We start from the raw sequence: 13,887 nt of genomic DNA, 5'->3' as shown, positions 1-13,887 counted from the left end.
GTGTGTGTACATGTATAATGTGTGTGTGTTAGCTTGCATGAAGACTGCACTTGTGTTTGAGCTTGCGTCGACAATGCATGTGTGTGTATGTTCTCTGCTTTCAGGTTAAGGCAGGAAAGCCCCGATCTGGGATCAGGCTAACATGTTATGACAGGAAAGCCCTGATCTGGGACCAGACTATCAGGTTAAGGGAGGAAAGCCCTGATCTGGGATCAGGCTAGTAGGTTAAGGCAGGAAAGCCCTGATCTGGGACCAGGCTATCAGGTTAAGGCAGGAAAGCCTTGATCTGGGACCAGGCTATCAGGTTAGGACAGGAAAGCCCTGAATTGGGACACACGGGACTGTTGGTACATTTGACAGTGAACACGACATCACAAGGCTTCACAGCTAACAATGTACAGAAACCAGTGGTGGCTGGTGGCACTTTAAATCGGAGGACGGACTCAAAGTAATGGCTGGAACAGAATTAATGGAAGAGTATCAAACACATCAAACACATTGATTACATGTATTTGATGCCCTTCCATTAACTCCATTCCAGGCATTATTATGAGCCTTCCTCTTCTTCTTCACCCCCTCAACAAGATTCCTCTTCTTCTTCACCCTCTCAACAAGATTCCTCTTCTTCTTCACCCTCTCAACAAGATTCCTCTTCTTCTTCACCCTCTCAACACATCTTTTACCTGTTCGGTGGTTGTTTTTAGGTGGTTGTTTTTTTTTAAAAGGAGTGGAAACTTCACACCTCAGTCTGAACATAACATCAGTCTCTCTAACCACAGTGACCTTTTACTAAAAAACCCACACGAGAGAATGGTAGCAAACAGCACACTGCCCATGTATAGCTATGGGAACTATATACATCTTCTCAGACATAGGTCTATATGTTAACATGCTGTTCATCCAACGATGTGGTCAATAAGGACCTACATAAAGTGTCTCGGATTATGAGTACTTATCTAGGATCAGGTCCCCTTGTCCATGTAATCTTATACATTATGATCTAAAAGGCAAAACTTATCCTAGATCAGTACTTCTACTCTGAGATGCTTTATGAATACAGGCCCTGACAATAATGTATTCTCTTTGCACAGCATGTTTTCAGCTACAGAGAGATCAATAACAGCAATAGTGACTGTCAAAGGACAACAGTGTCTCAGATGATTAACATGGTTCAACTGTTGCATCTCTGGACATGCTTCTGGAAACGTCTTTAGGTGATAGTATGGTGTATGGCTAAGTGTATATGTCTAGAACCTGAGTGTGTTAGAACGTGTCACAGAGAGACGCTGGTTGTGGGCAGGGTGATCATCTTGATTATGAGAGAGAGAGAGAGAGAGAGAGAGAGAGAGAGAGAGAGAGAGAGAGAGAGAGAGAGAGAGAGAGAGAGAGAGAGAGAGAGAGAGAGAGAGAGAGAGAGAGAGAGAGAGAGAGAGAGAGAGAGAGAGAGAGAGAGAGAGAGAGAGAGAGAGAGAGAGAGAGAGAGAGAGAGAGAGAGAGAGAGAGAGAGAGAGAGAGAGAGAGAGAGAGAGAGAGAGAGAGAGAGAGAGAGAGAGAGAGAGAGAGAGAGAGAGAGAGAGAGAGAGAGAGAGAGAGAGAGAGAGAGCGAGTCATTTACTGATGTGTCAGCCTCACTAGAGTTGGAGTAATATCATAGTTAGTAACATCATCAGTACAGCTATCATCCTTCATCCAACCCTTTCCATGTGTTTTATCTAGTTCCATCACAACTCATCCAACGACACAAGCTGTCCAACTTGGGCCGTTCAATATCTAAAGGTAAGAGACAAAATATCTGCTATATTATAAAATTCACATTTTTGAAATGCACCTAAAATGCTATGCAAATTTGAATAACCTACTAAATGGGTTTACAGTGTTAAAGTTTGTGCTTGGCTTGTTTCTGGCATACCAGTGTGTAAGAAAGGTTGGTTTAAACAAATGCAACTTTGTTAATAAGATGTTTTATGCAAATAACCTTCATGTCTACTGATATGCGTAACAGTAAAACAGATGCTACTTTGTATTCACTAGATGTTAATTATATCTGACATGTATTTCTCCTTATGTGACCTAATAAGTTTCTATTCTGTAAATAAGGATGTATGGATCCCTCTCCCACTTGCACACCTGTTCAGTTTCTGTGGCTTTCACTGTGTGTGTGTGTGTGTGTGTGTGTGTGTGTGTGTGTGTGTGTGTGTGTGTGTGTGTGTGTGTGTGTGCGCGTGTGTGACTACGGTTAAACTGATAACACTTGATCTACTTTCATGGAAAAAACACACCACGCAGACAGACATAGAAAATTGCACTTTTTCTTCTCTCTTATGCTTCAGTTTTTCTTCCATCCCAAATGGCACCCTATTCCCTACATAGTTCTCTACTTTTGACCAGAGCCCAATGAGCCCTGGTCAAAAGTAGTGCCCTATATAAGAAATAGGGTACCATTTGGAACACTAAGCCACCTGTCACCCGTTGCTAAGGTCATGTCTCCTACTGTGTTCTAGAATGAGAAAAAGGACCAGGAAGAAGTCATAATGAAGGTTCTATGTTGTCTCTATGTCATCCTGCTCCTCCCCCTACTAACCTGCTCCAGCCAACCACAGTCCTGTAAGTCATCAATACCCTTCACAATGCATTACAAGCACATGTATAATGACTATGAGGTTAAAGTGCAGACTGTCAGCTTTAATTTGAGTGTATTTACATCCATATCGGGTGAACCTTTTTAGAAATTACAGCACTTTTTGTGCATAGTCTACCCATTTTAGGGGACCAAAAGTACTTTAATGTGTGTTAAAGTAGTAAAAAGTTTTGTATTTGTTCCCATATTCATAGCACGCAATGATTACATCAATCTTGTGACTCTACAAACGTGTTATTATTTTGTGCCTAATAGAAATGAATGGTAAATAATGCATTGTGTCATTTTGTCACTTTTATTGTAAATAAGAATAGAATATGTTTCTAAACACTTCTACATGAATGTGGATTCTACCATGATGATGGATAATGCTGAATGAATCATGAATAATGATGAGTGAGAAATATCACCCCCCCCAGAAAAAAATGCTAAAATGCTAACCTCCCCTGGAGGAGCGTTGAGCTAAACTGAGCAGCTCAACTGTGAAGGGTCCTGGAGAAAGAAAATAAGTATCAAGGGAAGCAGGCTTGGATTTGGCCTCTCTCCTATCAAAACGCTTTGAGAGTCTACATCATTAACAGAAACAACTGAATTGTTGCGTGTTTTGTTGTGTTGTTGTCCTCCGGTGTCCCTTTCCTAAATTAGCCATTGATGGAGGTAGGGATTTGGACTTGTGGATTTACTTAATTCTCCGTATTGGCCAAAAGCAATTCCGATCCAAACATGAATTCATACATTGTTGTGCCCCTGGCCTGAGAGGATGGAAGTTCAAGCAAGCATTTTAGCCAGGTAGCCCAAGACAAAAAAATAAGCTTGTACTGTATGACCGAACGTTTCTTCAACATGAAAGAGAGGAGGATGGCATTGGTGTTTCTCTACAAGTAGAGTGAGTCAACATGTTTTTCTACTTGCACGAACGCGCACGCATGCACACATAAATCAGAACCATGGACAGCCACATCATATTTAGCTTATGTTGATTGGACACATTATTGGGGGGTTATATTTTAGTTGTCACTGTGTTAGACTAAGCAGAGGTGATTGATGATGATGAAACGTTGAAGTTGAAACGGTGCTGGAATAGTGGAGGCAGCTCCTGTTTTCTTTGTGACTTGCAGTAAATCAAATCAAATCAAATTGTATTGGTCACATACACATGGCTAGCAGATGTTATTGCGAGTGTAGCAAAATGCTTGTGCTTCTAGTTCTGACAGTGCAGCAAACAAGTAATATCTCACAATTCCACAACAGATACCGAATACACACAAATCTAAGTAAAGGAATGGAATAAGAATATCTAAATATAAATATATGGATGAGCAATGACAGAGCTGCACTGGCAAGATGCAATAGATAGTATAGAATACAGTATATACATATGAGATGAGTAATGCAAGACATGAAACATTATTAAAGTGGCATTATTAAAGTGACTAGTATTCCAATTATTAAAGTGACCAATGATTTCAAGTATGTATGTAGGCAGCAGCCTCTCTGTGCTAGTGATGGCTGTTTAAAAGTCTGATGGCCTTGAGATAGAAGCTGTTTTTCAGAAGGCCAGCATCCTGGACTCGCCTCTTCACTGTTGACATTGAGACTGGATTTTTGTGGGTACTATTTAATGAAGCTGCCAGTTGAGGACTTGTGAGGCATCTGTTTCTCAAACTAGACACTCTAATGTACCTTTCCTCTTGCTCAGTTGTGCACCGGGGCCTCCCATTCCTCTTTCTATTCTGGTTAGAGCCAGTTTGCACTGTTCTGTGAAGGGAGTAGTACACAGAGCGTTGTACGAGATCTTCAGTTTCTTGGCAATTTCTCACATGAAATAGCCTTCATTTCTCAGAACAAGAATAGACTGACAGGTTTCAGAAGAAAGTTATTTGTTTCTGGCCATTTTGAGCCTGTAATTGTACCCACAAATGCTGATGCTCCAGATACTCAACTAGTCTAAAGAAGGCCAGTTTTATTGCTTCTTTAACCAGAACCACAGTTTTCAACTGTGCTAACATAATTGCAAAAGGGTTTTCTAATGATCAATTAGCCTTCTAAAATGATAAACTTGGAATAGATAACACAACGTGCCATTGGAAGACAGGAGTGATGGTTGCTGATTATAGGCCTCTGTACGCCTATGTAGATATTCCATAAAAAATCTGCCGTTTCCAGCAACAATAGTCATTTACAACATTAACAATGTCTACACTGTGTGTCTGATCAATTTGATGTTATTTTAAAGGACAAAAAATGTGCTTCTTTCAAAAACAAGGACATTTCTAAGTGACCCCAAACTTTTGAACGGCAGTGTATGATTAAACATGATATAGAGCCTTGTAAAACATGACATAGAGCCTGATATAGAGCCTGATATAGAGCCTTGTAAAACATGACATAGATCCTTGTAAAACATGACATAGATCCTTAAAAAACATGACATAAAGCCTTACAGAACATGACATGGAGTCTTGTAAAACATGATAAAGAGCCTTATAAAACATGATATAGAGCCTTATAAAGCATTACATATAGTCTTATAAAACATTACATATAGCCTTATAAAACATGATATAGAGTCTTGTAAAACATGACATAGAGTCTTGTAAAACATTATATAGAGTCTTGTAAAACATTATATAGAGTCTTGTAAAACATGACATAGAGTCTTGTAAAACATGACATAGAGTCTTGTAAAACATGATATAGAGCCTTGTAAAACATGATATAGAGCCTTATAAAACATTATATTGACCCTTATATTAAAACTCTTATAATTCTTTCTCTCTCTCTGTTTCTCTCTCACTCTCTCTGTCTCACTCTCTCTGTTTCTCTCTCTGTCTCACTCTCTCTGTTTCTCTCTCTGTCTCACTCTCTCTGTTTCTCTCTCTGTTTCTCTGTTTCTCTCTCCTCTCTCTCTCTGTTTCTCTCTCACTCTCTCTGTCTCTGTTTCTCATAGGTCTGCAGTGTGTCAATGACTTCATCAGTAACATCACATGTGTGTTGAACAACACATGCGTGCCCCCAGACATGCCATGCACTCTGCATGGTGAATACCCCGGGTTTAAAAGGTAAAGATGACTAAGGATGCACCCTAAATGGAACCCTATTCCCATAGAATAGGTCAAAAGTAGTGCACTATATAGGGAATAGGGTGCCATTTGAGATGCTAACTGAAACAATGGTTCACTGTTGTAACTACAGGCAATGTGAGATGAAGTCCTTGGCCGGTTCCAACACAACGTTGAGAGGCGGCAGTCTGGTCTTTGAGGACAATCCAGTGAGTTTTATAAAACTACATCAAGTAAAAACCAATGCTTGGTTATATATGTGCATTATTATAGATAAAAACTATGATTTAAAAACAGATCATAAAAATAATAACATGAATGTAACACATTAATCTTGAATAAATTAACCAGGAATTTGTAATTTGTAAAATATTTTTTTATATATTTTTTTCCTAATAATAATAATAATAAAACAATGATAGCATATATATAGACCAATAGACAAACAACCCTGGATAACTGAACTTCTGTAAATTATCTTTCAGTTCTTTTGGGAAAGTGATGAAATACCCATTGGTGTACGGTGTGGACAAACAGAAGATTATGTGATACAGATTAAATACCTGTATCAACCATTTCACCACAGTAAGTGTACAGTCATTTGAGTGATATTATATACGATGTGTCAGATATTACTAACCTACTACTACTACATTAATTGTACACCAACTACAACGATACAATACTATAACTTTGTGAGGTCATCATACAAAATACACAAAATCAATACACTATGATACAACATAATGCAATACAAACATGCTGGAAAGCTTATTAATTTACAGTGCATTCAGAAAGTATTCAGACCCCTTCACCTTATCCACATTTTGTTATGTTACAGCCTTATTCTAAAATGTATTAAATAATTCCCCCCCCCTCATAATCTACACACAATACCCCAAAATGACAAACAAAAACAGGTTTTATACATTTTTGCAAATGTATAAAAATAAAAATAAATTACATAAGTATTCAGACCCTTTAACTCAGTACTTTGTTAAGGCACATTTGGTAGCGATTACAGCCTTGAGTCTTCTTGGGTATTGTTACGCCCTGACCTTAGAGATCCTTATTTATTCTCTATTTTTGGTTAGGTCAGGGTGTGACTCGGGTGGGAGAATCTATGTTTTCAATTGCTTTGTTGTTTTTGCCGGGTGTGGTTCCCAATCAGAGGCAGCTGTCTATCGTTGTCTCTGATTAGGGATCATATATAAATTGTCAATTTCCGTTTGGGTTTTCTGGGGTGTTGTTTTCCGTTTAGTATCTGTGCCTGACGGAACTGTTCGCTTTCGTTTTTGTATTCGTTATTTTTGTTTGAGTGATTCTTGACAATAAAGATCATGAACACTTTCCACGCTGCGCTTTGGTCCACACTTCCTTACGACGACGAGCGTTACAGGTATGACGCTACAAACTTGGCACAGATGTATTTGGGAATTTCTCCCATTCTTCTCTGCATATCCTCTCAAGTTCTGTCAGATTGGATCGGGAGCATTGCTGCACAGCTATTTTCAGGTCTCTCCAGAGATGTTCAAGTCCGGGCTCTGGCTGGGCCACTCAAGGACATTCAGAGACATGTCCCGAAACCACTCCTGTGTTGTCTTGGCTGTGTGCTTCGGGTCATGCTGAAGGTGAATGTAACGATTGTTCTCCTCCTCGTCTGAGGAGGAGCATGGATCGGACCAAAACGCAGCTTGTGGAGAATACATGATATGATTTATTAAAGGTAACGAAGACGGAAAACACTAAAACAAACTACAAAACAATAAACGACGTGAACAGACCTGAACTTGAGAACACAAATAACGATGAACGCACAAACAGGTACAGACTAAACAAACGAAACAGTCCCGTGTGGTACAAACACTGACACGGAAGACAATCACCCACAAACAAACAGTGTGAACAGCCTACCTTAATATGGTTCTCAATCAGAGGAAACGTAAAACACCTGCCCCTGATTGAGAACCATATCAGGCTAATTAACAATGAACCTAAACATAGAAACACATAACATAGAATGCCCACCCAGCTCACGTCCTGACCAACTAAACAAAGATAAAACAAAGGAAATAAGGTCAGGAACGTGACAGTGAACCTTAGCCCCAGTCAGAGATACTGAGCGCTCTGGAGCAGGTTTACATCAAGGATCTCTCTGTACTTTTCTCCGTTCATCTTTCCCTCAAGCCTGACTGGTCTCCCAGTCCCTGCCGCTGAAAAACATCCCCACAGCATGATGCTGCCACCACTATGCTCACCGTAGGGATGGTGCCAGGTTTCCTCCAGACGTGACGCTTGGCATTCGGGCCAAGGAGTTCAATCTTGGTTTCATCAGACCAGAGAATCTTGTTTCTCATGGTGTGAGTCTTTTAGGTGCCTTTAGGTAAACACCAAGCGGACTGTAATGTGCCTTTTTTTGAGGAGTGGCTTCCGCCTGGTTACTCTACTATAAAGGCCTGATTTGTGAGTGTTGCATAGATGATTGTCCTTCTGGAAGGTTTTCCCATCTCCATAGAGGAACTCTGGAGCTCTGTCAGAGTGACCATCGGGTTCTTGGTCACCTCCCCCGATAGCTCAGTTTGGCCGGGCGGCCAGCTCTAGGAAGCGTCTTGGTGGTTCCAAACTTCTTCCATTTAAAAAAGATGGTGGCCACTGTGTTCTTGGACCTTCAATGCTGCAGAATGTTTCAGTACCCTTCCCCAGATCTGTGCCTCGACACAATCCTGTCTTGGAGCTCTACGGACAATTCCTTCGACCTAATGGCTTGGTTTTTGCTCTGACATGCACTGTCAACTGTGGGACCTTATAAAGACAGGTGTATGCCTGTCCAATCAATTGACTCCAATGAAGTTGTAGAAACATCTCAAGGATGATCAATGGAAACAGGATGCACCTGAGCTCAATTTCGATTCTCATAGCAAAGGGTCTGAATACTTATGCAAATAGGGTATTTCTGTTTTTTACTTTTAATAAATTTGCAAACATTTCAAAAAACCTGTTTTCGCATTGTCATTATGGGGTGTTGTGTGTAGATTGATGGGGAAATTGTTTTATTAATCCATTTTAGAATAAGGCTGTAACATAACAAATGTGGAAAAAGTGAAGGGGTCTGAATACTTTCTGAATGTACTGTATATCAGTATATTAATTCCTACCTGATACTGACATTTCTGATTCAACTTAGTACTAGTAGTTCTGTTACAGTGATATTAGTAATATATTAGTACTACTATGACTACATTAACTGTGTTGTTTTGTGTTTGACAGTTAAAATGCATCCCCCTGGCAAGCCAAACATCACCAATGCCTCAATCGCCTGGACACCAGGAGCTCCCATTTCAGAAATGATATTCAACTATGACTTCCAACTACAGTGGAAACAGGAACTACATCACTGGGAGGTGAGAGAGAGAGAGGGGGGGAGGAAGAGAGACAGAGACAGAGGACAGATAATAACGAGAGGGAAAGGGGAGAGATGTGAAAGAGAGAATACAGTGAAAGAGCGTCTCTTTGTACACTATCTAAAAGTACACCTACTGTATGTTGTGCTACTGCAGGATGCTGTGGAGGTGAACATATCAAACAAACAGACGTATTTTGACCTGGACCCTGACATGCTGGAGAGAGGAGGGAGGTACCAGGTCAGGGTCAGGGTTCGAGCCGACCCAGACAATTACCCAGACTGTCAGTGGAGCGACTGGAGCCCCAGTGCATCATGGGTCTCCACTCTGGGCCAGATGAAGCTAACAGGTAAATACAGCATCAGTGATGTAATTGGTAATTAGTACACGTTTGAATGTGGGCCTATATATACTTGGCCTGTGTCCCAAATGGCCCTATTGTTCCCTACATAGTGCAGAGCCCTATGGGCCAAAAGTACTGCACTAAATAGGGAATATGTTGCCATTTGGAATGCAGGCATAGTAGTGTGTTTCCATATGAATCTTGAAAAATAGCTTATTCTCCTTCTTCATCCTTCCTTCCCTATTTCTTTCTTTCATTCTTAGATAGGCAGACACATGCTCAAAACAAACTTACAGACAGAAATGTAAATGAAGGCTTTTCTATGCCAATCTTTTAGTAAAACAGTGGTGTTGTTATGTACGTTGTAAGTATGTTGTAAGTATGTTCTATGTTGTTCCTCTGGTCCTGTTCTCAGGTAGATCTGATGTTCTAGACCAGGACTTTGTGGTGGTCACCGTGGTGGGAGCTGTTGTTGTACTGGTCCTGCTGGTCTCCATGTTGCTCTGCAATGGAACGTGAGTACTGTCTGTCTGTGTGTCTGTCTGTCTGTGTGTCTGTGTGTCTGTGTGTCTGTCTGAGAGTGTGTGTGTCTGTCTGTCTGTCTGTCTGTCTGTCTGTCTGTCTGTCTGTCTGTCTGTCTGTCTGTCTGTCTGTCTGTCACCAACGGACTGTAAAGTAAACATCATGTTTTAGATGTAATGTTTTGTAGTTGGTTTAGTGCAACTTCCTTTAATTTCCGTTCATTGCTGACAGGGTCAAGAAGATTCTGAATCCTCCTATACCAGATCCCTCCAGGTACTTTGAGGGCCTCAACCTCCATCACGATGGAAACTTCAAGGTCAGTTCTACTTTTGACGGAAGTCATGTGCCAAAAGGGACCCTATTCCCTGTATTGTGCACTACCTTGTTATGGTTGTAGTTAGGGAAAATGGCTATAGTTAGGTTATAATGGCTGTAGTTAGGTTATAATGTCTGTAGTTAGGTTATAATGGCTGTAGTTAGGTTATAATGGCTGTAGTTAGGTTATAATGGTGGTAGTTAGGTTATAATGGCTGTAGTTTGGTTACAGCTGTAGTTCGGTTATAATGGTTGTAGTTAGGTTATAATGGCTGTAGTTGGGTTATAATGGCTGTAGTTAGGTTACAGCTGTAGTTGGGTTATAATGGCTGTAGTTAGGTTACAGCTGTAGTTAGGTTATAATGGCTGTAGTTAAGTTACAGCTGTAGTTAGGTTATAATGGCTGTAGTTAGGTTACAGCTGTAGTTAGGTTATAATGGCTGTAGTTAGGTTACAGCTGTAGTTAGGTTAATATGGCTGTAGTTAGGTTAATATGGCTGTAGTTAGGTTATAATGGCGGTAGTTAGGTTATAATGGCTGTAGTTGGGTTATAATGGCTGTAGTTAAGTTACAGCTGTAGTTAGGTTACAGCTGTAGTTAGGTTACAGCTGTAGTTAGGTTAATATGGCTGTAGTTAGGTTAATATGGCTGTAGTTAGGTTATAATGGCGGTAGTTAGGTTATTATGGCTGTAGGTAGGTTATAATGGCTGTAGTTAAGTTACAGCTGTAGTTAGGTTATAATGGCTGTAGTTAGGTTAATATGGCTGTAGTTAGGTTAATATTGCTGTAGTTAGGTTATAATGGCGGTAGTTAGGTTATAATGGCTGTAGTTGGGTTATAATGGTTGTAGTTGGGTTATAATGGTTGTAGTTGGGTTATAATGGTTGTAATTGGGGTATAATGGCTGTAGTTAGGTTACAGCTGTAGTTAGGTTATAATGGCTGTAGTTAGGTTATAAGGGCTGTAGTTAGGTTATAATGGCTGTAGTTAGGTTATAATGGCTGTAGTTAGGTTATAATGGCTGGAACCTAACGAATGGAATGGTATCAAACAGATAAAACACATAGTTTCCATATATTTAATACCAGACATTATTATGAGCTGTCCTCACCATTGTCTTACATTCGCATCATGCAGGAGGGAAGCCACCTGTCGGAAGACCATGCCGTCCTCACCTTACCAGCCTCTGCAATAAAAAGGAATGAAAATAATGATCATTTCATTTTCCTCTCCTCTGTATGTCTCTCTTTCTCTCTGCGTCTGTATGTCTGTGTGTCTGTGTGTGTGTGTGTGTGTGTGTGTGTGTGTGTGTGTGTGTGTGTGTGTGTGTGTGTGTGTGTGTGTGTGTGTGTGTGTGTGTGTGTGTGTGTGTGTGTGTGTGTGTGTGTGTGTGTGTGTGTGTGTGTGTGTCTACAGGCGTGGCTGGGTCCTTTGTTTGCCCTTGAAATCGTCAACTCTGCCTTGAACCGTGTAGACATCTCCCAGGTAGAGATCACCGACAGCCTGGACAACGTCACCGCCTTGAGGACGGCACCACCACAGGAGAAGAGATGGGACAACAGTGGCCGCTCCGGCTTCTCCAACTCCAGCTACTTCTTATCTCAATGCTCCCAGCCTGGATCCACCTCCATCAAGCTGGAACCCTGCTCTGTACACTCCCCTTACGGACCAGTAGGTGGCACTACTGAAGAGATAGATGAGTGGAAGGAGGAGAACAGAGGAGAAAGGATGGATAGTAATAGAGGTGTAGGGGGGGAGGAGGGAGAGATGGGGGGTGGAGGGAAGGATAGAGAGATGTTGGGTGGAGGGAAGGATAGAGAGATGGGGGGTGGAGGGAAGGATAGAGAGATGGGGGGTGGAGGTGTACTTGAAGGCATCAGTGCAGGTGAAGATATCCTCCAGGTTTCTTCTTACGGGCGTGTTGAGAAGCTCCAGGCCGAGCGTCGGGCCCTCATAAGCCCAGATTCAGGCATCGGCAGTGGGGGAGAGGATCAGGAAAGTCAGGAGAGTGTGGAGGAGGCGGACGGGCCTACTTCGACCATCCCCCATTTTGTCTCTCAGGACTTCCATCTTGTTCCGCTTCTTCCTCTTATCAATAACAATAACTTTCCATTCTGCTCCACCCCCTTACCCATTTCCCTGTCCGCTTTCCCCCAGCCACCCTTCACCCTCCCTGGGTTGGATAGTGTAGGGGGAAAGGGTACGGAGATGGTGGTTGGAGGAGGTTCTCTCACAATGTCGTCCTCCTATGAACGTGTGGATAATCTCCAGTTCCAGACCCAACGCCGTGCCCCTCAGAGCCCAGATTCAGGCATTGGCAGTGGGGGAGAGGATCAGGAAAGTCAGGAGAGCGTGGAGGATGCGGTCGGGCCAACTGTGACCTCCTGTAACCATATCCCTCTTATTACCACTAACAATATATTTTCATTCTGTTCCACCCCCTTACCTATTCCACTGACCGGTTTACCCTTCCCCTTCTCTGGGTTGGGGTTGGCTCCATCCCTGGGTATGAGTACCAGTCATCAAGACAGGCTGTTGGAGGAGATGTCTCTCCTGTCTTCTTCAATGGCTATAGAGCCCTCTAGTGGCGGCTACATGCCAGTGAAAGAAGCTCAGAGCTGAGCTATGAAAACATTTTTACCAAGGTCTAGGTTTGGAAAAGTCTTGTAATTTTCCCAAAATTCCCTGGTTATCCAGAAATCCTGGTTGGAGAAATCCGGAATTCCTGCTCATTCCATTCTGATTTTGGTAATCTTCCAACCAGGATTTAGAAAGTTACTAGAATAGGGGGGGTCAAAAGTTTTAGAACACCTACTCATTCAAGGGTTTTTCTTTATTTTTACTATTTTCTACATTGTAGAATAAGAGTGAATACATAAAAACTATGAATAACACATATGGAATCATGTAGTAACCAAAAAAGTGTTAAACTAATCAAAATATATTTTATAATTGAGATTCTTCAAAGTAGCCCCCCTTTGCCTTGATGACAGCTTTGCACACGCTTGGCATTCTCTCAACCAACGTCACCTGGAATGCTTTTCCAACAGTCTTGAAGGAGTTCTCACATATGCTGAGCACTTGTTGGCTGCTTTTCTTTCCCTCTGCGGTCCGACTCATCCCAAACCATCTCAATTTGGTTGAGGTTGGGGGATTGCGGAGGCCAGGTCATCTGATGCAGCACTCCATCACTCTCCTTCTTGGTCAAATAGCCCTTACACAGCTTGGAGGTGTGGTGGGTCATTGTCCTGTTGAAAAACAAATGATAGTCCCACTAACCCCAAACCAGATGGGATGGCGTATCACTGCAGAATGCTGTGGTAACCATGCTGGTTAAGTGTGCCTTGAATTCTAAATAAATCACAGACAGTGTCATCAGCAAAGCACCCCCATACCATAACACCTCCTCTTCCATGCTTTACGGTGGGAAATACACATGCGGCAATCATCCGTTCACCCACACCGCGTCTCACAAACACAGCGGTTGGAACCAAAAATCTCCAATTTGGACTCCAGACACTACTACATGATTCTATATGTGTTATTTCATAGTTTTGATTTCTTCACTATTATTCTACAATATAGAACACAGTAAAAATAAAGAA

General features: G+C 41.6%; 1 protein-coding gene across 1 annotated transcript; it reads left to right on the top strand.

Moving 5' to 3' along the window:
- The first annotated feature begins 1,610 nt into the window (after positions 1–1,610).
- Positions 1,611–12,662, top strand: LOC139541421 (interleukin-2 receptor subunit beta). Its single transcript, XM_071346062.1, has 11 exons — positions 1,611–1,776; positions 2,502–2,604; positions 5,589–5,700; positions 5,834–5,909; positions 6,186–6,285; positions 8,968–9,101; positions 9,258–9,450; positions 9,860–9,959; positions 10,198–10,282; positions 11,699–12,459; positions 12,554–12,662. Exons 2-11 carry the CDS (start codon positions 2,532–2,534, stop codon positions 12,660–12,662), a joined length of 1,743 nt encoding a protein of 580 aa, XP_071202163.1. The 5' UTR covers positions 1,611–1,776; positions 2,502–2,531.
- Positions 12,663–13,887: the final 1,225 nt, after the last annotated feature.

Source organism: Salvelinus alpinus, chromosome 2 (genome assembly GCF_045679555.1).
Source record: "Salvelinus alpinus chromosome 2, SLU_Salpinus.1, whole genome shotgun sequence".
Lineage (NCBI taxonomy): Eukaryota > Metazoa > Chordata > Actinopteri > Salmoniformes > Salmonidae > Salvelinus > Salvelinus alpinus.
This window is presented reverse-complemented; position numbering and strand designations above follow the sequence as displayed.